This window comes from Neofelis nebulosa, chromosome 12 (genome assembly GCF_028018385.1).
Source record: "Neofelis nebulosa isolate mNeoNeb1 chromosome 12, mNeoNeb1.pri, whole genome shotgun sequence".
NCBI classification, from domain to species: domain Eukaryota; kingdom Metazoa; phylum Chordata; class Mammalia; order Carnivora; family Felidae; genus Neofelis; species Neofelis nebulosa.
In genome coordinates this window covers 22,961,287-22,986,590 of record NC_080793.1, presented here as the reverse complement: position 1 = coordinate 22,986,590, position 25,304 = coordinate 22,961,287, and the positions used below count along the sequence as shown (strand labels likewise).

The 25,304-nt window shown below is 41.0% G+C and overlaps 1 protein-coding gene across 6 annotated transcripts in view; it reads right to left on the bottom strand.

The window, feature by feature from the left end:
• Nucleotides 1–25,304, bottom strand: part of ECPAS (Ecm29 proteasome adaptor and scaffold) — a 106,625-nt gene that overhangs the window by 17,937 nt on the left and 63,384 nt on the right. For all 6 annotated transcript variants that reach the window (XM_058694552.1, XM_058694550.1, XM_058694553.1 and 3 more), the window contains 14 exons: nucleotides 24,195–24,296; nucleotides 20,679–20,802; nucleotides 15,594–15,739; nucleotides 15,129–15,183; nucleotides 13,963–14,077; nucleotides 13,190–13,258; nucleotides 10,043–10,160; nucleotides 9,591–9,758; nucleotides 6,762–6,841; nucleotides 6,054–6,159; nucleotides 5,243–5,290; nucleotides 4,061–4,182; nucleotides 2,042–2,192; nucleotides 1,042–1,107 (listed from right to left, as the gene is read on the bottom strand). In XM_058694552.1, the coding sequence (XP_058550535.1) occupies nucleotides 1,042–1,107; nucleotides 2,042–2,192; nucleotides 4,061–4,182; nucleotides 5,243–5,290; nucleotides 6,054–6,159; nucleotides 6,762–6,841; nucleotides 9,591–9,758; nucleotides 10,043–10,160; nucleotides 13,190–13,258; nucleotides 13,963–14,077; nucleotides 15,129–15,183; nucleotides 15,594–15,739; nucleotides 20,679–20,802; nucleotides 24,195–24,296 (1,470 nt within the window). The remainder of the gene's footprint in view (nucleotides 1–1,041; nucleotides 1,108–2,041; nucleotides 2,193–4,060; nucleotides 4,183–5,242; nucleotides 5,291–6,053; nucleotides 6,160–6,761; nucleotides 6,842–9,590; nucleotides 9,759–10,042; nucleotides 10,161–13,189; nucleotides 13,259–13,962; nucleotides 14,078–15,128; nucleotides 15,184–15,593; nucleotides 15,740–20,678; nucleotides 20,803–24,194; nucleotides 24,297–25,304) is intronic.

Genomic DNA, 25,304 nt, shown 5'->3' with positions numbered 1-25,304 from the left:
TGCCCCTCCCCCAGCTCAGGTGCTCTCTCAAAATAAATAAACTTTAAAAAAAATAATAAATGTTTAAAAAAATAAAAATAAAAGCAAAACAAAAATAACAAAAAAAAACATTTACTTACTACAGGAGAAAATGAATTATGATTACCCAAAAAGAAAGGATTTCTCTGGGCCTATCTTCCTCTTTCCCAATTCATGTTCAGTGTAAAACACATGAATTGGCTTCAGGGGGCCTGCCCGACCAAACCATCTTATTAAAGTCAACTTCTTAGGTGAATACTATGTTTTAAAAATGCAATGACACACATTCTATTATAAATGAGCGTATCTGTAAGGTATTTGCTAACCGTTTCTATTTATTTAAGATTTCTTTTCCCCTCAATAATCCAATTAAGACATAATATCCTTAGACCAAAATTTGGTGATAGTCCCCCCATAAGCACTAAAGAATATCTTCTCTTGTCCAGCCTTGCACTCTGCTTAGCAAAACAACTTCCAGTAGCTCACAATTTGTCAGTTAAGCACTCCAGTGTATGCATAGCAGAGCTGGCTCTAGACTTTAGTGACCCCTAATCCCAGACTCTAGGATCTTTAGAATTTCGAACCTCAGTGCCAAGCAGCTCTTTTCTGCAAATCCCTTTCCACGACCAAAACATTTCAGCACTGCCTCAGTTCTCTTTCCCTCTCTTTCATGCCACCTACCTTTACTGAACCTCCAGCTTACACCTTCCTAGGTCCTCCCAAGGACAATGCTCAGGCAGAGACAACTATCTGAATCTTTCTAAACAGGCAGGCCAAAAGAAATACACATTTGAGGGATCTTTTAATATAACACAAATCTGAACTAATGGATGTTGGTATTTAGAAAATGATTTATTCCATTTAGCAATCTAGAAGAAGAAGAAAAAACTATACTAAGAAAAAACTAGAGTCACAATAGGTGCTTGACTCACCCCTTAAATCTCTACATCACTTGATGGACCCTGAAGACTGAAAAATTACACTCTAAGGTAGCCAAACATTGCTATTACATTAGGTACTGACCATGTTGATTGTTTCCATCATGGGAGAGGATTTGGCAGCACTAAGTCGAGCACTATCCATCGCAGCCTGAGAACACAAATTCAAGTCACTCAGCACATACAATTAATTAAGAAGAACCCCTACACACACACACCCATAAAAGGGCTTTGTTTCTAGAGGAAATTTTCAAAAAAATAATATACAGATAAAGGAACAGGCACAACATTTGATGCTGCATAATCTGACAAAAATCTGCAATCACCTCACTATAAAATATGACACACACATTAAAAAGAACGAAGTAGCTCTATCTACAGATATGATGTATTGTCAATAACAAAAAGCAAGTTGTAGAACAACATTCATCGTCTATTTTTAAATTCGCGTGCTTGTTTGTGTTTGTAGGCTATGACTACAAAGGAATTTCAAAACAGACCCAGGAAACCACTGAGAGTGGATACCCTCAGGAAGTGATACTATACCAGCAAGGGAGAGGGGGCTCCTAGGGGATTACTGTCTACCCTTCTGCATTATTTTTTCACAGCAAATGTTTCACCTACAATTTTTAAAAAACTTTGATCAGTCTAGGCACCTACAGTATATCTGAAGAGCAGAATACTTTTGGACTATGCCCAAGTCTAGATACAAATCCTCTGTTCTTACAAGGGCAGGAGTGGTCCACAGAAGGACTCTGAAGGTGTGGAACCCACCCCTTAAAAAAAAAAACGAAACATGTACAAAAAACTGTGTTATATAAACATAAATCCATTTTTTAATGGAAGTGCTAGCTTTCATCCAATTCACAAAATAGTACATGAGCACTCCTCATACACCCTCCCACCCCTCCAAAAAACACACTGCATGTAGTCACAGCAGTTGAGTTATTTCAAGAGTGATGAAGGTATCATTTGGGTCATGGAGTTTGTCTAGGAACACCAGAAAGACTGTTCAGACAGAACTCAGGACCTTAACAAGGTTTTTCCTCCTTGACCATGACCAACATGTCTTGTTGTCAACTCACCTTTTCTTGGTCTGTAGCCCGGAGGCTCAAATAATTGAGAACTTGGGGTTCCAACACACTTAAGGATTCCAACAGAGCTGGGATGAGTTTTGGTGCATGTGGTTTCAACATGGCTCCTGCACTTTTGCTAATCTTCACAAGGGTGTTAATGCTACAGACACACAGAACACAACTCCTAAGTCCTTTTAACAAAAGCAAGAAGCTCTACAAATCTAATCATGGGGACATTCTGTAGTTTATTGCATTCAGGAATACATTCGCCTGGTTAGAGTCTGGTCCTAAAACTACCTTTTTCCTTTTTATCATAGAAATTTTTGAGCATATGTGAAAGAAGAAAGAATCGTAAATGAAATCCTACATATTCTCTTCCTGGTTCAACAACCAGCAACTTTTGGCCAATTTTGTTTCATTTATACCTCCTCCATACACACAAGCACACTTCCCCTCTCCGACATCATATTACTTTCAAGTATCTCCTAACTAAACTTCAGTATGTGTCCCTAAAAGACAAGGATCCTTTACTACAACCAAAATACCATTTTCAAGCTTAGAAAATATTAATAATATTTTTCACATAATCTGATATCCAAATTTCCCTGTTTCACAAGTGTCTTTAAGAGTTGGTTTGTTGCTGGGGCACCTGAGTGGCTCAGTCAGTTAAGTGTCCCAATTCTTGATCTCGGCTCAGGTCATGATCTCATTGTTTGTGAGATCAAGCCCCACATCTGGCTCTGCATTAATAACGCAAAGCCTGCTTAGGATTCTCTCTCCCTCTCTCTGCCTCTCCCTTTGCTCTCTGAAAATAATTAAACTTAAAAAAAAAAAAAAGTTGGTTTGTTGGAATTGGATCCAGAGCCCACCCACCCATTGCAGTTTACTGCATTTCCCAAATCCTTTTTAACAGTATCGTCCCTACCCTTTTTTTTATAATCTGTTCTCATCAATTGTATTCCAATGGTGTCATTTAACATGCTCCTCTGTCCCCTGTACAGATCTGCAGGCTACATCAGGTTCAATTTTTTTTTAATACGAATCTTTCACAGGTGGTGGTGTACATGTCCTATTCCATCACATCAGGATGCATGTAATGTCTGCTTGTCTTTTTTTTTTTAATATAATTTATTGTCAAATTGGTTTATATACAACACCCAGTGCTCATCCCAACAAGTGCCCTCCTCATTGCTTGTCTTTTTTTGTGAAGAGTTATCAGTGGATTCAAGTTTGGTTGACCTAACCATTCAGTTAAAGTTTCCCATCAGCCTTTCACCAGTGGAGTTAGAAGCCACTAATGATTATTACCACAGATTATCTTACAGAGAATAGCAAAATGGTAATATCTTAATTTTATAATTCCCTTGCCTTTGTCATGCAAAATCTTTAAAAAAAAAAAAAACTCCCCTCAGCTATTTTATTATTAGTAGTATGAAACAGTTACTATAAGTATGGTACTATGCTGGTAGTATTAATTTGATCTAATTTTAAGACTGAACTAAAATGACAGATAAAATTCCTAGATAGGAGTCTAGTTTAAAAACAAAAAAACAATACAAACTAGAATCGTTCACCATTGAATTTTACAAAATAGCCATATATGTCTAAACATGTGAGTGCATTTTTTTAGTAATTCATTGTTGCAGGTGGTACAGTTTATTTTAAAGCTAGTAATCTGTGAAATATTAACTAAATGATATAACCAATAACTCCCAAGGACCTGTGACATAACAGAAATGTGTGCCTGCTGGGGGCAGAGGCTGATGGCAACACAGTAAGATACCTAACTCAAGGTCAAGGCAGAACGCCAGAATGCCGGTCCAAAGCAAGGTCCCCATGAGAATGTCTGTTTCTGCAAAAATGGTCTACCTCACAACTTTTCACAAATGCTCTTGGGTCACCTCAATAGGCTATCCTCAACTCATTTCTCCATACTCTAAGAATCTAACATTCAGAGACACACTATTTCTGCTGAATGGCTAGGAACTAAGTAAATCCAATATACTCATTTAATCAGCGGATTCACACCTGAGGGCTCGAACTTCTGTCACAGGGCTCATCATTCCTTTGTCCAGAAGGCAAGGCAGAAGGACAGCGATGGTTCTCTGGCCAGCTGCTCCTTTGGCAGGGTCACACATTTTCACACAAACCTCACATACACAGAGTGTGGAAATTAGTGACAATGACCTCTTACCCGATAAAGCATTCATCTAACAAAATATTTCCCATAGCCACAGAAAAGAGTAAGTTAATCAATTTTCCATGATACTTTGGGGAGAAACAGGAAAGAGTCCTCTGTCTGCCAGTAACTAAAAGGAATAGGGTAATGCTTCCACTCTCTAAGCTTTGGCTTTCTCAGGCCAACAGGAAACAGCCGAAAATAAAATGAGAAAATGTGTAAGAAAGCACTTTGCAGAAGGCTTAAGGTATTATCATCATCATCAATAACTTTGGGTGGCAGCATAACACAGTGGTCAGGAACACAAATGTGAAATAAGAAATACCTGTTTTAGGGGTGCCTGGGTGGCTCAGTTGGTTAAGTGTCCGACTCTTGATCTCGGCTCAGGTCATGAGCTCATGGGTTTGTGAGATTGAGCCTCGCACTGGGCTCTCAGCAGACAGCACAGAGCCTGCTTGGGATTCTCTCTCTCTCCCTTTCTCTCTAACCCTCCCCCGCTCAGTCACGCATATGCTCTCTAAATTAAATAAATAAATAGAAACATCTGGATTTAAAACCTAGTTTTACTACTTACTACTTACATGTAACCTATGGCAAGGTTTACATAGCTAGAATGTAGAAGTCCCTGAAATACCACAAAATCAAGTTCAAGTAAGAAACTTATTTCAAAAAGCCTGGCAACCTCGTAAATATGCAAGGAAGATTAACACATAACCATGGCAATAGTAAGAGACGAGACAGATGCTGCTTGCTCTACAAGGGTCCAGTGAAAGTCACATCTTATGTAAAGGCCCAGAGAAGCTGACCACAGAAAGAGATCAGACATAGACTTTGTCACAACTACTAGTATTCTAGTATAATGGCACCCAGTTTCTCATTCACTCTAAGAACTGTGAACTAGAACATGAAGCCAATTACTTCATGTCACTGCAACTCAATGTCAACTTATATGACAAAAAAGAAGTCACTGTTGTCCTGGTCTCAGAAAACCCTGCCCCACCTCATCTCCGAGATAAGATAGGAGTTTTCACCTTGCTTAGGGTTTTCAGGGCTAGTTCTGCAGCTTTCCGTACAGATTCCTAAAAATGAGGGAAAGTAGGCATGATACAGATTCATTTCATTCTCATCCACCCCACAATGTGTACTTAACTGCCCCCGACTCTATACAGATTAGTGAAAAATCCTACTTACGATACCAGGTAAAAACAGTGTTTCACTAGGCTCCCTGTCCATCAAGGAACATATAACAGCATATATTCCTTGAATTAGGAAGGACCTATTGTGACCTTACAAAAACCTGGCTATTATAACAGTTTAGAAGCTAAATGTATTATTAACACAAACATATAGATATCTATGTGAGGATTCTGGAAGACTTTTAAAAGTCTGTAATGAATAAAGCAAAAAGAAAGGTAAAACTGAAGTACCTAATTCTAATGGTGAGATATCCCAAGTATTTAAAATTTGAATCACTTAGGAAAAATTCAAAAGAATTAGTCCCATTATTTGGGAATGACTGATCCAATTTATAAAACTGATCAAGTAGAGGTAGTCTGGATTATTTCCAAACTGTTATTTATCCTAATCAACAGCATCATTAAATCTCTATTGAAAGAAAGTCAGACTGTAGCCACTTTTTTTTTTTTTTTTTTTAAGTCAATTCAATTTAGATCTAAGGATATCCACCCTCGTAACTTCACAGACACATCAAGACTGAAACTTCGGGAGGAAACTGTAGTCTCTTAAAACTGTCTGGAGTGAGTTGTGAAACACCTAACATATGTACTTTAACAATCCATTTACACCTATTCCATGAATAAATGCAGACTATTTCTATAATACCTTGATATCATCTTGTACCCGGAAAAGAGTTTCCCAAATTTCTGGAAGTTTATCAATGATGTCATCTAGGGGTCTTCCTCTCAATAAATCATTCAGAGCTAAACAGCTGAAAAGAAACAATTTGGTTTTAAAATATAAGATCAAGGTAGTTCAGTCTTCTACTATGAAACATTCCTACCAAACAAGAATAGGGATTGTGCCTGTATTTCCAGTTCCTACCCCCTCACTGCTGGACAGCAATACCTATTCTCTCCCTGGTTCTGCACACACCACAGGCATATGACATTTACACTCATCAAATGTCTGTGTCCCACAACTATTATACAGCCTCTTTGAGAGGATACATCACTTTTTAGTTACCAGTGTATCCCTACGTGGGTAGCAAAGTGAAAGGACACAGCAGGCACTGAATAAATCATATAAATACATAAATAAATGATGCCCTACAAAGCCTTGACAGTGCCGATTTAACAAGTGATCTTTTTTAATGTCATACTTCTGTAAACTAAGACAAGTTAAAAACACCACTAACTAGAGGGTTTTTTTTTTAGTTTTAAATAGTTAAACATAGATTGTCTAACCCAACCAAAAATATGCTTTTTAGTAACATGAATTTATTCCTTTTGCAAAAGTATAAAGCTTGGAAACCTGAAGGAAAAAAAAAAGTCACTTCTATTTGACTAGTCTTATATTTCCAAAAAATGGTACCTAGATTCTCGAACTCGCCACATATTGCTGGTAAGGTTCTTAACCAGATCTTGAAGAATTTCCTTCAAATATTTATCCACCTAATGAAAGAAAAAGGTAAGATTTAAAATGTGAAATTCATCCACAGATTATTAACCTCTCACCCATACTGACCACATCCCTGAAGGTCACAGCCTAAGTGTCTCTAGGCTTCTCAGTCTACAAGTCTCTCCCCACTCTGCTTGCTGCCAGCTACCAGAACGATCATTCAAAAATGCAAACTTGATTCTCTTGCTTTCCTTAGTACGTGAATAAAGTCCAGCCACTGGGACATGGATACAAAGCCCTCTGTGACCGATCTAGCTCCAAAGGTATCGTGTGCCATCTCACCCTTGTTCCTTAGTACATACTACCTCTCGCTACAATCCCCTTCCATGTCTTGCTTGCCTGGCTAATTCCTACTTGTCATTCAAGATTCAAATCAGGCATCACCTTTGCAGAGAAGACCGGCTACTCTCCTCTGACTTCCCATAGCACCTTGTTAGGCACGGCGTATCAGACTGTAAACAACTACGATGCTCCATCACACTGAGACCTCAAAGACAGGGACAGGGTCTCACTTGTCTTCGCTTCCCTGGTAACTTGCACAGTGTCTGGCACATAAAGACATATTATGACTGCTCAGAATGAAAGGTGAGTTCAATCTTTTATGCCTGTTTTGTTTGATATATTTGGTAATAACCAACCGATGATAGACTCAGTTTTTATACTGATCCAAAGAATCTCAAAACTATGGCTTTTCCACTTTTACTCTTGTAGGTAGAAGAGGTTTTGTTACCCTCCTTTACCCATAAAAAATCCAAGACAGACGTGAATAACTCACCTATGATTTAACAAACTGACATCTTCCAATGTCCACCTCTAAACATTCTATATCAGCTTTTGCTTATAAGGAGATGATACATCTCAAGAGCCTCAGCCTGTGCCTTGGACTCAGATCTGTAAAGCCAACTGGCCTATTGGATCTTGACTGACCCAGGAATACCAAATACTCTCCTAGAGCCTTCAAAGCTGAATCCTCAAGTGCCTATCACCATGAACAGGAGCACACTCAACCTGATACCAAACTGAGCAAGAGGAAAAGGCCACAACATGTGCAGGGACTAACTCCTTTAGTTAACTTTAAATAAAGGACTTAACCCAAAATGGCACAATCCAATTTGTTTTTAATTGGTTGCTTATTAAATGAAGGAAGGCAAAGAAAAGAGAAAGATGATACCCTGTTAATCAGGAAAGAATTAGGGAAAGAAGAGAATGGATTCAAGGGATACTTTGGATGCAGAATCAGCACAATTTGCTACTGGATTCAACTGTGTGTAGGGGCAAGACAGACAAAAAACCAATACCAAGTTTCTTGGCATGGGTAGATGGATAAATGCTGACAAGAGAGGGGAAAGCTTGTTTTTTTAAGTCTTGTTCTGGACTTCTTAAGTCTAAGGTATCTTGAAATAATATCCAAGTGAAGATGTCAAGAAGGCATTTGGATGTGCAAGTCAGAAACGCAAGTCGTGTCTGGGCCAAAATTATAAGATTGGGAACCATCACAACAAAGATGACATTTGTATTCACTGGAACTGATGAGCTCATTTAGGAAGATAAAGTTGAGAGTAAAAGGTACTCAGAGGCAAGCCCCGATAAATCCTAATATCTAAAAGTGAAATTATGGGGCGCCTGGGTGGCTTGGTCGGTTAAGCGTCCAACTTCGGCTCAGGTCATGATCTCGCGGTCCGTGAGTTCGAGCCCCGCATCGGGCTCTGTGCTGACCACTCAGAACCTGGAGCCTGTTTCAGATTCTGTGTCTCCCTCTCTCTCTGCCCCTCCCCCATTCATGCTCTGTCTCTCTCTGTCTCAAAAATAAATAAACGTTAAAAAAAAAAATTAAAAGTGAAATTGAGTATGAGAAGCAGCCAGATAACAGAAATACAAGAGAGAAAACCATACTTGGCATTTGCCTGTTTCCTTGTCTGTCTTCTCAAGGAAGTGAACTCCTTGAAGGCAGGAACTATTATGACCTGTTCTCCACTGCATCACCAGTACCTACACACTGTTCTATTTGTGTGAATACACTGCCATTTCCTTAGCCAGCCACCCCATGGACATTTAGATTGTTTCCATTTTTAAGACTGTATGTAATAAATGTTGCCACGAGCATCTTTGATACATTGAAAGATGAAAGAAAGCTCATTTGTTTAAACAAGCATACAAACATAGGGACACTTGTATCCCAATGTTTATAGCAACACTCTCAACAATAGCCAAATTATGGAAAGAGCCTAAATGTCCATCAACTGATGAATGGATAAAAAAATTGTGGTTTATATACACAATGGAATACTACGTGGCAATGAGAAAGAATGAAATATGGCCCTTTGTAGAAACGTGGATGGAACTGGAGAGTGTGATGCTAAGTGAAATAAGCCATACAGAGAAAGACAGATACCATATGTTTTCACTCTTACGTGGGTCCTGAGAAACTTAACAGAAACCCATGGGGGAGGGGAAGGGGGGAGAAAAAAAGGAGGTTAGAGTGGGAGAGAGTCAAAGCATAAGAGACTCTTAAAAACTGAGAACAAACTGAGGGTTGATGGGGGGTGGGAGGGAGGGGAGGGTGGGTGATGGGTATTGAGGAGGGCACCTTTTGGGATGAGCACTGGGTGTTGTATGGAGACCAATTTGACAATAAACTTCATATATTGAAAAAAAATAAAAAAAAATAAAAATAAACAAGCATACAAAGTAGAAAGAAAGATGAGCACTGGGCAATCTTAGACAAGGTTCACAGATACTTGCCGTTGATTTGTCAGTGACCAATGCATTCCAAATACTTGTCATGGCCTGTCGAATGCCCAGGTTGGGATCAAACTGATAACGATAAAGACGAGGAACTAGCTGAGGCAGAAAAGGAGCCAGCTGCTCTCCAGCTCTGGTGGCAATCACATTAAAACCAAAAGCAGCACCCTAGAAAAATAAAAAGATGAAGTAACTCAGATACATCTACTGTGGTAAAATATTAATACATTAAATATATAAAGATCACAAAATTACCCCTCCCAAACTTGTCCCTGAATACAGCCTGATTTATTGGGTGTCCCAGCTTTACCAATGAGCCTGGGTGGTGGCCTGGCTCTCTCTCATCCCAGATTCTTACAAAATACACTGCATATCAATTGCCACTTCCTGCCAACGTAGCAGGTTTGGTTTTGGAAGTAAAAAGTAAAAACCATCCAGTGATAGGAACTTACCTTCCTAGAGTTCCACATCGCATGATGGTTGGCTAAATTCATAAATTTATACACCAGATCTGGCTGACTAAGATCACTTGCCAGAGAACAAAGCTCCTTGTAAGTAGAGAGGCCCTGGCTTGGAAACAAAGAAACACAAAGCATACAATAATGTATTTCTCTGCCTTCAGCCCAGTAAAAGTTACTTCACCAATATTAGTAGGACATTTTAAAATTGTTTTCAATCTCATCACCACTGAGGCAGAGAACCAGGGTGAGAGGAATATACAAGTCACCTGGTTCAATTATCGACAATGCCAGATAAATGACCTGAAGATCCCTGCGACTCCTATGGGGGCGGAGCCCTCACCACCTCAGGAGACGGGTAACTCTTCGTTACATTGTGCACCAATCTCTCAGAATCATGAAAGTCACTTAAAAACAACTTCTATCATCCCTAAGCCTTTTCTAAGCTACAGCAGCCCATCTTTTTTTAAAGTTTTTTTTTTAATTCCCGTTAGTTAACATACAGTGAGTGTTATGTGCAATAATATAGTGAGTCAACAGTTCCATACAACACCCTGTGCTCATCACAGCCAGTGCGCCCCTTGAGTCCATCACCGATTTCACCCGTCACCCCACCCAACTCCCCTCTGGTAAATATCAGTCTGCTCTCTAGAGTTAAGAGCCTGTTTTTTGGTTTTCCTCTCTTTTTCCCCCTATGATCTTTGCTTTGTTTCTTAAATTCCACATATAAATGAAATCACATGGTATCTTTCTCTAACTTATTTCATTTAGCATTATACTCTTTAGCTCCATCCATTTCACTACAAATGGCAAGATTTCATTCTTTTTTACAGCTGAATAATATTCCATTGCATATAGATGCCACATCTTCTTTATCCATTCATCTACCTCAGCGGACACTTGGGCTGCTTCCCTATCTTGGCTATTGTATATAGTGCTGCTATAAACATAGGAGTGCATGCATCCCTTTGAATTAGTATTTTTGTATTCTTTGGTAAATACCTAGGAATGTAATTGCTGGACCATAATTCTATTTTTAACTTTTTGAGGAACCTCTATACTGTTCTCCAGTGGCTGCACTATTTTGCATTCCCACCAATGGTGCACAAGGGTTTCTTATTCTCCACATCCTTGCCAGCACTGCTGTTTTCTTGTGTTGTTGATTTTAGCCATTTTGACAGGTATGAGATGGTATCTCATTTTAGTTCTGATTTGCATTTCCCTGATGATTAGTGGCGTTGAGCATCTCTTCACGTGTCTGTTGACCATCTGTGTATGTCTTCTTCAGAGAAATGTCTATTCACATCTTTTAATTGGATTATTTGGTTTTTGGGTGTATCAGTTCTTTATACATGTTGGATACTAACCCTTTATTAAATATGTCATTTACCAAGTATCTTCTCCCATTCTATGGGTTCCTTTTAGTTTTGTTGATTGCTTCCTCTGCTGTGTAGAAATTGTTTATTTCAATATAGTCCCAATAGTTTATTTTTGCTTTTGATTCTCTTGCCTCAGCAGACATATCTAGAAAGAAATTGCTACAGCTGATGCCAAAGAGGTCACTGCCTGTGTTTTCTTCCAGGATTTTTATTGTTTCAGGTCTCACATTTATGACTTTAACCCATTTTGACTTTATTTTTCTGTCCGGTGTAAGAAAGTGGTCTAGTTTTCTTAACACCATTTGTTGAAGAGATTGTCTTTTTCCACTGGATATGTTTTCCTGCTTTGTCAAAGATTAACTGACTACATAATTATGGGTTTCTGGACTTTCTATTCTGTTTCATTGATCTATGTGTCTATTTTCGTGCCAGTACCGTACTGTTTTGATGACTACAACTTTATACTATAACTTGAAGTCTAGAATTGTGATGCCTCCAGCTTTGCTTTTCTTTTTCAAGACTGCTTTGGCTATTCAGGGTCTTCTGAGATTCCATACAAATTGTAGTACTGCAGCACCCCAATCTTGATAACTTCTTTTGAGTCTTGTTAACTTTCCTCTGAACAAGTAATATCTACTCAAAGACCCGATTATTTGTGTTACTCTGTGAAAAGAGCACTTTTTCAGAAAAAGTCTACAGGGAGGGTAAGTGGAACAAAAATAACTCTCAAGGGGTGTCTGGGTGCCTTGGTTAGCTTCTGACTCTTGATCTCGGCTCAGGTCATGATCTCACTGGTTGTGAGACTGAGTCCCAAGTCAGGCTCTGTGCTGACAGTGCAGAGCCTGCTTGGGATTCTCTCTCTCCCTCTCTGCCCCTCCCCTGATAGTGCTCACTCACTCTCTCAAGATAAATAAACTTAAAAAAAACAAATTACTTTCAATGTGGAAACAGTGAGCTATGGGAGAAAGTCAAGGACAGAACAAACAACTGGTTTCTGGTGTTGTAGACAACACTGAAACAGGGCTCTGTGTGATGTCACAGCAAGGCCCAGCCAGCTGAGCAGTCTGACCTGAGGGTTTTCAGAGGAAAAGCAGCAGCGTAACCACAATGAAATAATGATAAGACAAAAAGAGGGTAAAGCTCTAGGAACTAATCTGAAATGCTAACATGGTAGACCCCACAATACCAAGTAGAGTTGCTCCCCCCAAAAAACGAAATGCAGTGGATGCGAAGCTGTGCTGCCAGACCCCTCCTCAGGACTCAGCCGCCCGGGAGCTAACAGAACTGCCCTCAGTACAAGGTCAGGTCCTTCTCCAGAGAGGCCCACCACTGATGCCTAGTCACCGAGGGGATTTAAAGTCTAATGAGAGGAATGTAAAGGCCTGGCCCCTCAAAGCAGGACAGCTCTGAAGGGCCAGCCCAGCCCTTCCTCCCAGCCCAGATCCTCCAGAGCTCAGGATCTGCTTAAGTATTAGCAGCAGGTCAGCTCCTCCTTGGGCCACCAACCCTCTCTCCTGCCTTGTTGCTCCCCCAGGTGATAAGGCTGGGGCACTCTTCATTTCAGGTTCCAGCAGACAAACCTCCACCTCACAGTCTGTTTCCCAAGAACCTCAAGCTGAGACACTACACTTTCTCCACAGACGTTTTCTTCTTCCATTAACATACAACATTTCCTAGGAAGGTGGGAATCAGCGTTGTGAGTGCTCTATTGACAAGACTAAAGGTGTTTATGATGAACAATCAATGCATTTGGCACACTTACCCATCGGGTGTTTTGCCAAGGCTTCCTCCTTGAAATACCACTGTCTCTCCAGAAACTTCATGTTTCGCTCTAAAGCAGAACAATAAGACTTGAAATTAGCCTCAATTTTTTCATACCAATGAAATTTTTTCATTCAACTAACTGATTCATTTCCTTTATAAACTGATAAACATCAAATTCCACAGCAAGAATCTACCATGTGCAAGATGTAAAAGTCACCTAAATCCTTTCCAATAAGCCTAAGAATTTTGTAAAATGAATTCTAGGATGAACAAAGAGACATAAAAGACATCCCACGTCAAGTTAAACTGCATTAAATGTGGTCACCCATTAAAAACTATCCTCCCTGTAAGGAAGGCGACATAAAGCAGTGACCAATTACAAGAATGATCGCCCCTCTCATCCTCTTCACAGATCAAGCTACAAAAGACATGCAAGCTTCCTCTCCACATCTTCATGTTCATTTAGTCAACAGCAATTACGGTATTTTTGTAATCCGATGCTTTGATTGTCCGAGAGCATTCAACTTTCAAAGCCCGACCTACTGGCATGTTTCTGAACAGTAGTTTGGTTTCTTTCACTTTACTGTCTAAACAGGATACACTGAGTAATTAAACCACTCTCCACTGCAGAACAATCGCTGACATGCAATCTACAAGAGCTTAATAAACAGGAACACCAAAAGCTGACGTTTCCTTCTTCCACTGCATATTCTCAGTTTGTGCAAAATTTGCTATACGTGTTTAAATGTGAAATGTTCAAGTTCACTGTACCTTTTGCCAGTCATGAGTGTCTCTACAAGTGTTGAAACCAATTCCTGTTGATCTTGTTCATTGCCCAGTTCATACACCAACCCAAGACCTTTTGAGGCAACATCTTGGCTAAGTTCTGCACACAAGTCAGACAGAATAGTATTACTTTAAAAGAAATTTGTCTTCTGGCCATCACTAGATTTTTTAAAAAGCTGTAACAGAAATCCAAAATAATATCAAAGTAAAGATATGAAAACATCATCAATCTGCTTATTTTGTTAAAACATACTAAATCACCTCAGTGGACATGGCACCAAAAAAGTCCCCATATGGGGCGCCTGGGTGGCGCAGTCGGTTAAGCGTCCGACTTCAGCCAGGTCACGATCTCGCGGTCCGTGAGTTCGAGCCCCGCGTCAGGCTCTGGGCTGATGGCTCGGAGCCTGGAGCCTGTTTCCGATTCTGTGTCTCCCTCTCTCTCTGACCCTCCCCCGTTCATGCTCTGTCTCTCTCTGTCCCAAAAATAAAAATAAAAAAACGTTGAAAAAAAAAAAAAAAGTCCCCGTAAAGGAGAACTACATTCACAAGAGTCAATTCACAAGCCAAGTCCACACTGCTGGGCCTGGGCATGCAGGCACCGTGAGAGAGGATCAGGGCGCTACAAGGCATACTCATGCGAAGTACAACAGCCTCATGGGATTTCAACACATCCACGTCCAATGTTTTTTAAATGAAAAGTCAATACAAGACCCTATTATATTGAAACAATTTCTAAAACAGAGCTACTTATTTCAATGTCTAACACGTTCACCCTCCCCTGACTTACATCACGAAGTGGAAAGGAATCAGAAGTAAAAGAAAGCGATTGTTTATAAATACTGTCGAGGCCTCAGCTCCATTTTAATTTTAATTTTTTTTATTTTAAATAAACTCTACGCCACACATAGGGTATCAACTCACAACCCCAAGACCTAGAGTTGCATGCTCTACTGACTGAGCCTGCCAGGTGCCCCAAGGCCTCAGCTCCATTCTTAAATGCAAAACTGAAGAACATGATCTAATTAATCAAATCAGTCAATAAGAATCGACCTTCCTTTGTCCCTCTTTTATGCTCGTTAATCTAGATTTTTTCAAAATTTAAAATACAAGTTTACTGAAGTTTGGAAATCAAATATTTACCAATAACCTACCATCATTTTCTGACAAAACGGAAACAAATGCACTCTGAATTTCCTTCAGGTGAGACTGAAAGAAGAAGAAAGGAGTTTAGAACACAAACTCTACCTCTTGGTAGATAAGGGAGGGTAAGAATCTTTTCTCAGCGTACACAACACCTTGTTGGAGTCTTCCAACCCCAGGCAGTCACATTACCTATTATGTTATGCTCTGGTTTCTGAAGGCAGCCAATTTACCTGAAGGCTGGACCACTTCTCAGCCTCCCTATCCTTACCATTTGACTTTATACCTTCAAGTTTAGAATCATCTTCTAGCCGATATAGATCAGGCTGTCATCTTTCATGTACAGCTTATTTCAAAATATCTGTTATCAGTTTGTGGCCCTCCCCTTCATACACTTTTCTTCCTACCAGCTTTCAATTATAAATATTTCATAAACAATTTCCAAAGGTGCTGAGCACATTTATAGCATGGCTTACCTTCACTTCTTTATGGGTACTTAGCTTCCTCACAAGGGAAAGGAGCCAGATGCAGGCCGCTTGCCTCACGTGTGGGTTGGGGCTGACAATATGTTTATTTAAAATCACATCCAACACCCAGGGGACCACATCATTCACTTTGGCTCCTGAGGGGAAAAAAAGGAATGATAGAAGTAATTAAAATAATTAAATAGAGTTTCCTGAAAAATTAAATTTTAATATTTATTCAACACAAGAAGCTTATAACATATAAGTATCTGAATGACTAAGGTGTTTAAGTTGTTGAAAGAATTTTGGTAATCATCTACTTCAGAACCCAACATAAGCTAAATAAACCTTCAAAGGTACTCTCGTAACTTTAGCTCCCTAGAACGAAAACTTATTCCTACTACGGGGGAGGCTATGTAGGTGTAGGGGGCAGGGGGCATATGGAAAATTTCTGTATCTTCCTCTTAATTTTGCTGTGAACCTAAACCTTCTCTTAAAAAATTAAGCCAATTTAAACAAAAATTATCCCTACTCTCTCTGGTCTTAGCAATTTTTCCTTCTCTACCACATCTTTTCCATCTCCCATCTAAAAACTGACACACAAACAAAACTCTTCAGACTTGACTTTCCTCCTCTAGCTACACGTGCCTTTTTTTCTTCTCCTTTATTACTTCAGAGTCCTCGGACATTTCTGGCCAGCAAGTGTGTTGCAGGCCCATTCCGTGCACTGCAGCATGTTCAGCAGCTTGCTGGCCTCCCCTCTCTAGAGACCAGCCGCACCCGCCCTGTCCAGTGTCCAGACATTACCAAATGTCCCCCACGGGGCAAAATCTCCCTCTTAGAGTCAAGAATCACTGCTTTTCATTAAAAACCTTTCAAGTAGTTGTCTATACTCAATAGTCTAAGTTTTTCTCTCCTCTTTTTTTGAACCCACTCCAAATCAGGCAGGCTTTTACCTTCTCCACTCCACAGAAATTACTTATAAAAGTCACCAATTACCATCCTGTTGCTAAGTTCAATGATCACTTGTCAGTGTTCATCTTAATTGATCTCTCAGCAGTGTGAGACCTGGCTGATCCCCATCCCAGTCCTTTCCCTCCCCTCTACATAGATTTTCTTCACTTCCCTTCCAGGGCCCCCTACTTCAGGCCACTTCTTCTCAGTGTTCTTCCCTGATTTCTCCTCATCTACTGAAACTCGGAACTCTGGGGACCCCAGGGCTTGGCTGTTGGATCTCTTCTCCTTTCTACTTACCCCTCAGCGATTACACATAACACATGGCTTTAAAAACTATCTTTACATGATACTCCCAAATATTTTCCAAACTGTGACTCCTCAAAATGCCATACTCATATATCCAACTGACTTCCAGATATGTCCATGAAGATACTGGTTACAACTCACCTATGGGGGCATTGGGGCATTCCAACACTGAAAGGGAGGAGTGAGAAGAAGAGTCAGAAAAGCAGATTTCTCCCTGCACCCACCACGTCTGTATCTCCCACAGCCCCCCATCTTAGTTAAATGGCAATTCCATTCTTTCAGCTACTCGCATCAAAACCTCCGAGGTCATCCCTGACTCCTCTCACTCTTCACATCCATCCCAGTAAAGTCCCCATCCTCTCTCACCTGGAATACTGCCAGAGCCTCCTAACTATTCTCCTTGCACTGCCCTGGCCCTGCTCCAGACTACTTTCAACAAAATACAAATGACTGACTGAGTGACTGAGTGAGTGAGTGACTGACTGACTGATTTATTTACTTATTTTTAATGTTTGTTTATTTTTGAGAGAGAGAGCCTGAGTGTGAGGAGGGGAGGAGAAAGTGAGAGAGAGACGGGAGACAGAATCCAAAGCAGAATCCAGGCTCTGCGCTACCAGCACAGAGCCTGACGTGGGGCTTGAACTCACAAACTGCAGTTTTATGAACTGAATTTGGATGCTTAACCGACTTCAGCCACCCAGGTGCCCCAAAATGACCCTTTTAAAATGTAGTCAGACCATGGCCCTCCTATAACCGCTTCCTATTAAGGCCCCCACGGTAGCCTACAAAGCCCCTCTATGCTATCTCTTACTCCCCGTTCCCTCACACACTCTACTCCAGTCCCACTGACCTCAAACATACTCATGCTTCAGGGCCTTGCTTGCAATTGCTACTCCTTCTGCCTCCAATGCTCTTCTGTTTCAGGTCTTCACTTTAATGACACCTCCCTGAGAGCAGGTGCCCCGTGCACTCTCAATTCCTACCCAAATTTTATCTATCGCTTTCTCTGCTATACTTCCCTCCATAGCACTTGTCACCATTTAGCTTGTTGCGTGTTTCTCTTATTTGCTTTTTGCCAACTCCCCACTTAATATAAAGCTCTGTAAGAGCAGGATTTTCAGCTACCCAGGAAACTGGATAGAAACAGTGTTACTTTTAATTGAGATAGGGACTAAAGAGAGAATAGTTTTGGGAAATAAAGAGGGCAAACGGTTTGGGAAGCCAACAGGAGGAAGAGGTGATTTCAGAGTCAGGCATCTAGCTACAGTGGAGCCTAGGGAACCTGTGTATGGACACACCTAATGGAAACATAGTTCTGGAGTACAACACAATGGTTCTAAGATGAGATATCCATTTGGGGGCCATCAACATATACTGGAGTGAGTGAACTGGGACATCCCAGCACAGTGAGGAGTATGCAGGAACAAGACCAGTGAAGGACAACGAGAAGAGGTCAGAGGTAAGGAAGAAACACAGGCAAAGACAGTCTTGCAAAACCTAGGTGAAAAATGTTCCAAGAAAGTGCTGGGGATATGGTAAAGGCCTGGGTGAAAATGCAACCCAACTGGACCAAAAAGAAAGGAGAATATAGGTAAGACAAGATTTCAGAAAGAAGGAAATGGTTAGAAGACCCTAGAATGATAACATTCCTAAGGGAAAAAAAAAAAAAAAAAGCCAGAATAGGACTCCCACAAAGCCAACAAAAGGCCTGAAAAAGGTAGAGCTCTATTAGGGGACATCCCCCTCTTCATAGGAATTTGGATACAGAAAGAAGCAGGTGCAGGGGCGCCTGAGTGGCTCGGGCAGTTGAGCGTCCGACTTCAGTTTAGGTCATGATCTCATGGTTCATGGGTTCGAGCCCTGCATTGGGCTCCGTGCTGACAGCTCAGAGCTTGGAGCCTGCTTCCGATTCTGTGTTCCCCCCCTCTCTGCTCCTCCCCTCCTTGCACTCTGTCTCTCTCTCTGTCTCTCTCTCTCTCAAAAATAAATAAACATTTAAAAAAAAAAAAAAAAAAGACAGAGGCAGGTGCTATTAATTCCTCGCTGGTCACATAAATCTAGTTCTCAGGGATGCCTGGGTGGCGGCTCAGTTGGTTAAGTGTCTGACTCACAATTTCAGCTCAGCTCATCCATGACCTCACAGTCATGAGATCGAGCCCTGCATTGGGCTCTGCACTGTGGATTGGGATCTGTGCTGCAGGTCAAGCCTGCTTGGAATCCACTCTCTCCCCTTCCTTCTATCCCTCCCCCATGCATTCTCTCTCTCATTCAATAAATAAATCTAGTTCTCAGAGGCAAACACAATCTCTCCTTTACCTTCGCAAAACCACAATTCCAGCTATCTGTAGGTCTGCCACCTAAGCAGCCGCAATCACCAAGTAAACAAGCTCTGATTAGATTCCCACACTGCGCCAGGTACTGCGTTACATGCTTGAGATGCTAAGATGGCTAAGACCTAGGCCCTAAGTGGCTTCTCCAATACTGTATCTTCTATTCGAAGCCAGATCAGTACACTACAACAAAAGACATCAAAAAAGCTGAGTAGCACTCAGAGGAGAATGACAAACATGCATAATCAAAATTCAGGTCGAAAAGTCATTACCCACTTCACAGGATTTTATGCTCTCCTTTCCCTAAACACACAAAGATGGGGCAAACCTTAACACTTGATGGACAATTTAACTGAGACTCTTTTGGATGAGCAGAGCCAAGCCAACCAAAGAACAAATTCTTCCAAGAAGAGCATGAGACATAGGAAGTTTGTAAGTCTGAAGACGGGCATAGGTACCTCTCTATTAATCTTCATTTGCTTAAGTCACTACAGAGAAATCCATGGACTCAGAAACATGGCTTTTACAGCAGATCTGCTCTTCCGCGTCATGAGCCCTCACTACCATCAAGCCTCCAACATCACCCCTCATGTGCAAACTCCGAGTTTCTACTTCCAGTCTGGTTGCCTGTTAACAACGGTCACTTCCCTTCCTTTAGTATCTTCTCCCATTTATAGACAATCCTCCTTACCTGGCCTCATACCCACTGAGAGAAGCCTCAGAGAATTAGCCCTGTCAGCTTCTGTCAAGTTATAGCTCTCCTAATTAGATAGCAAGTGAAAGCATATCTTTCCATTCCCTTTACATTTCTTTATGGTGGTTAACGAACAGGTGAACATGGAAGTATGCAAAAATGCAAAATGCAAAACTAGTGTATTCATGGTAAAATACAATTCATAATGCAACAATTACCATGAAAACACTATCATTTCCTTAAATGAGAAGATAACATATAAAACATCAGGTGACTTTTGTTTTTATTACTAAAAATCTATTTCAGTATCTGAAACAGAATTCATTTTCAATTCCAAACTGAAATCAAACCACAAGACATATGAAACCATAGTATCTATGACACGTAGTCGGAAACCACACCCTCCCTCTCCTGCATAGTACCCTCCAGGCAGAGGTACATGGAACACCAACAGAAGACCCTGAGGTTTCATTATGTGATAAAGGATGAAGGGACACACAGCTTGGCAATGTAACTGTGTTGCGACTTCTGAAACTGGCTAAATACCCCAACCCTCCAGAAAAGAGCCTAAGCTTGAAGGTACAACATAGCGAATTCCTTTGCTTGCCAAAGGACTAAACAAAGAAGTTCTTGTTCATTTTGTGTTCACTCTCCTTTAACCAACTATTTTTCTTGACTGAACCAAAATGATATAAATATTTTTATAGAAAGTTAAAATGGAACGCATACATTTTTTCTTTTGCTTCAAATGTGCAAACAAGAACAGAAAGGGTTACTGGATTCTGAAGGGATGAGCTGCAGGTACCGTACCAGCAGGGGGAGTATATTCCTCTTCAGTCACCAGCCAGGCATCTCGGGCAGCCACAGAGCTCGTTCCTACCGCAGCACTGGTGATGGCCTCCCCGATTGTGAACTGCAGCTCTATCTGCTTGGCCTGCACAGAAGGAAACAAAAGCCGCAAATCGGCGAGAACATTTCCCAAAGACGTCTATTTCCACACAAAGGCTGTTTGGTATCCACCCTGTCAACGTGCTTGGTTTTTACGCTTTTTACTGGATTGCTCTCACCTAACCTGGTGGCTCACCGGGGAGGGGTGGGGAGGGGAGGGAATGGAGAATGTAGAGAATGCCCTCAAGACCACAATGCACTCTTCACCCTCAGCAGAGAACCACTAAGCAGGGATTTTTAACTGCTGGAAGAGTGATACCAGTAACTTTGGGGAAAAGGGCACGGACTGTGAAGCCACACAGATCTCGGGGCAAATTCTAATCTGTCTCTCACTAGCCACACAGGCATATTTAAACTCCGAGTCTCAACTTTGTGTGTAATGCGGGCATAACACCATCACCTGCCTCATCAGGCTGCGAGGAGGGAATGACGGTAACATGCTTAAGGTTTCCAGAGGATCCTCATGTGCAGTAACTGCACTACAAACAGCAGCCATTACAATGTATTAATTCATTAGCACCTCCCTCTTTGCACTCCTGAATTACGTGGTGTCTGCAAGTTACTCTCCAGTGGTTCAGAAAAAAAAAGAATGATAAAGCAAATGCGATAAAATGTTAAATTTTGGTGTATCTAGATGAAGGGTATATGGGAGTTCTTTATATCATTCTTACACTGCACTGTAAGTTTGAAATTGTTTCAAAAATCAAACATAAAAAAAATTCTATACAGTATATACTCAAATTTTTTTAATTTGGTTTAGAAATTTTGACACATTTCACAAGCATGAATCACTGCACTGACAACATGGAATTGGGCCTGTCTTAGCTCCCTTCAGCATTTTTCTGTTTACTGTAAACTGGAAAACAGCTAAGAATGTGGGGACTAAGAAGAGAATGAAGAACAGAGGGCCCCCGTGAGGAGCATGGAAATAGCGACCTTTGAGAGAACTCGGCACACAGACCACAGTGTAGCCATTCCTAAGCTCAATCAACTAAATGCTCTGGTCTCGGTGACGTGTCAAGTGCTGAGAGCTTCCGACTCTGAGGAAAAAGAATTTCAGGACTTCAGTTCTGCAGCTTTCCTGGTCAAAAGCTGCTTTGGCAATTCTAAGCAGAGAAAAGGTATCTCAACACAGAGGATCCCATAGTAAGGATTCATTTTATGTACCCTTTATCACACGTTTTTCCCATTGTTACTAACAACATAACTGGCATTACAAACAAAAACAAAATTCCTTAACTCCATTTATGAATGATAGGATACCCAGACTTTACTTTAAATATTCCAGAAATAGGGGTGCCTGGCTGGCTCAGTCAGTTAAGTGTCCGACTTCGGCTCAGGTCATGATCTCACAGTTTATGAGTTTGAGCCCCACTATGGACTCTGTGGTGACAGCACAGAGCCTGGAGCCTGCTTCAGATTCTGTCTCCGTCTCTCACAGAAGTAAAGATAATAGTAATATAATGAATCCCCATGTACCTGTTTTTATCTCATCTCATGATCCTTTATTTCTGGGATATTTAAATGTATTTTTTAATGTTTATTTATATTTGAGAGAGACAGAGCGTGAGTTGGGGAGAGGCAGAAAGAGGGAGAGAGAATCCCAAGCAGGCTTTGCATCGGTCAGTGCAGAGCCTGATGCAGGGCTCAGTTTCACAACCCATGAGATCACTATCTGAGCCAAAATTAAGAGTTGGATGCTTAACCCACTGAGCCATACAGCGACCCCTTTCTCACTATTCTTAAACTTTAATCTCCCCATCGTGTTTCTAGCATTTTGTATTATCTCTGTCCTTCTACACTCTTAAAAAATAACTTCAGTAACAAGTTAATAATCCAGACAAACCTTCATTTATCTAAATAAAACTAGAAGAGAGGCGCCTGGGTGGCTCAGTCAGTTGAGTGTCCGACTCTTGATTTCGGCTTAGGTCATGCATGATCTCACTATCATGAGATCAAACCCTGCATCAGGCTCCATGCCAGCGTGGAGTCTGCTTAAGATTCTCTCTCCCTCTCTCTCTGCTCCTCTCCCACACTTATGCTCCCTTTCTCTCAAAAATCAATCAAACTAGAGGAAATCCATCTCTCCCATGAATTTTTTAGAAAGAAAAAAAGGTAAGAAAGCAGACACTGCAAGCTTTTCCCCAAGAGGTTACAATGTCAATGACACCAGGGAGAACCTAATGTGGGTATAAGTCATGCTCAAAAAAATTCACATTAAAAATACTGGATTATTGGGGCACCTGGGTAGCTCAGGCAGCTAAGCCTCCGAATTCAGCTCAGGTCATGATCTCGCCATTCCAGAGTTTGAGCCCTGCGTCGGGCTCTGTGCTGACAGATCAGAGCCTGGAGCCTACTTCAGATTCTGTGTCTCCCTCTCTCTCTGCTCCACTCCTGCTCATGCTCTCTCTCAAAAATAAATAAACGTTAAAAAAATTCAAAAAAAAATACCGGATTATGATTCCAGAGACCTGGATCCTAACACTGGCTCTGTCACTCAGTGGCCTTACTCCTCACCCCAACCTGCTTCCTGTCTCCCTGCCATCCTTCCAGGCCCAAAAGGAACCTCACCTCCAAAACCCTAACATAAGTCTCCCAAACAGAAGTACTCACACCCTCTTTTGTGAGTCTACTGGCTTCTATGCAAATGTCTCTTCGTTCATTTATTGAGGTCCTACTACTACCAATCACACTGCCAGGCACTTGTTTCATAATGGGGATCAAAATAGACTTTGCCTCAGTCTAGTGGGCAATTAGAAACTGTGATAAATGCTGTGAAGACAAAGTTTGGAAAATCATGAGAGCCCAATAAATGAAGAATCTACTCTAGTTTGATGGCTTTCAAGGGGCTCAGTGCAACCCAAGAAAGGAAGTATTAGTCTTTCAAAAGCTCAGAGCAAAGAAGGACAAAGAGTCTGGTGTACAAAAATGTGAGTAAGTGACGAGAATCAAGCCTAGATGAGGGTCCATATCAGGTCTTGTTAAGATTCATGACACAGGCCTAGCAGCTGCCCATTTGTTGGTCTTCCCAACTACCCTAGAAATTTATCCAGAAGACAGAAGCTAGGCCATCCAACTCAAGAGCAACTGGAATACCAGCATCCAATTCCTACATCTAGTTCACTGGGTTAAGTGTCCTCTTCTACCCACAATGCACTGGGCTTTACTCAATAATTATGAGGAGAGGATTTTCCCATATAGGTGATTTAGTCAATGCTATGCCTACCGAAGTGGTAAGCCCAAGGCTGGTTTGTACTCAATAAGTACTTGGTGAATAAATGAATAAAAGTTTAATTTAAAATCTCATAGCATACAAAACTCCAGCTAAAAAAAAAAAATGCCTTTTTCTGAATAACAATCAGATAGCAATATAAATACCTCCACAGAGTCCATCAGACCTTGCAAGAGGAGCTTCTGGTGAGGAAAATCTCCATCCCCAACTGGAAAATATCCCAGTGTTTGGATTGCTCGTTCTTTCATCTAAAAGAACAGAAAAATTTTTTTAAACAAAGTACATAACAGCTTTATCAGAGAACAGTGTTTCCAAAATGAGAGGACAGGGAGGAGTAGGCTGGCTAAAGCACTTATACACGCAAGTTTCTTCTTAAAAGTATCCAATTTTACATAATTATGTTTATAAGACACTGGAGGTAGAAAGACATAAAACTGAGTTCATTAAAGGTCCGTGGCTGCAAAAGAAGAAAGAAGAAAGCCTCTAAGTAGGTTTATTATCCTTCAAACTGTTTATAAATGTAGGTTTCTGGGCCTGGGTGACCTAAGATCAACTCACAGCTTGACCATTTTAGCAGCCTTTACAGGTATGTAACCTTAGACAAGATACTCCACCTCTCTGTGATTCTATTTCCTCATCTGGGAAAACAGAGATGACAACTGTACCTACTTCACTAGACCTTTCAGAAAATTCAATTAATTAATGTACGCAAATCACTCAAGCACACACCTGGCACATTATAAGTGCTCACCAAGGGTTGATAATCACTAATTAGTTAATAACAGCTAACAAAAACTACACTGTGACATTCTCAGGAAGTTTTAAACGGTGTCCAGATCAAGAATCAGATTATGGGAGTGCCTGGGTAGCTCAGTCAGTTGAGCATCTGACTCTTGATTTCAGCTCAGGTCATGATCCCAGGACCACAGGATTGAGCCCCGCATCAGGCTCTGTGCTGAACATGGTGCCTGCTTAAGATTAATTCTCCCTCTCTCTCTCTCTCTCTCTCCTGTTTCTGCTTTCTCTCTCCAAAAAAAAAGAATAAAAAGGGTGCCTGGGTGGCTCAGTCAGTTAAGCATCTGACTCTTGATTTCAGGTCAGGTCTTGATCTCACAATTGGGGAGATCGAGCCCCGAATTAGGCTCTGTGCTGACAGTGCAGAACCTGCTTGGGATTCTCTCTCTCCTTCCCTCACTGCCCTCCCCCCACTCATTCTCTCTCTCTCTCTCTCTCTCTCTCTCTCTCAAAATAAATAA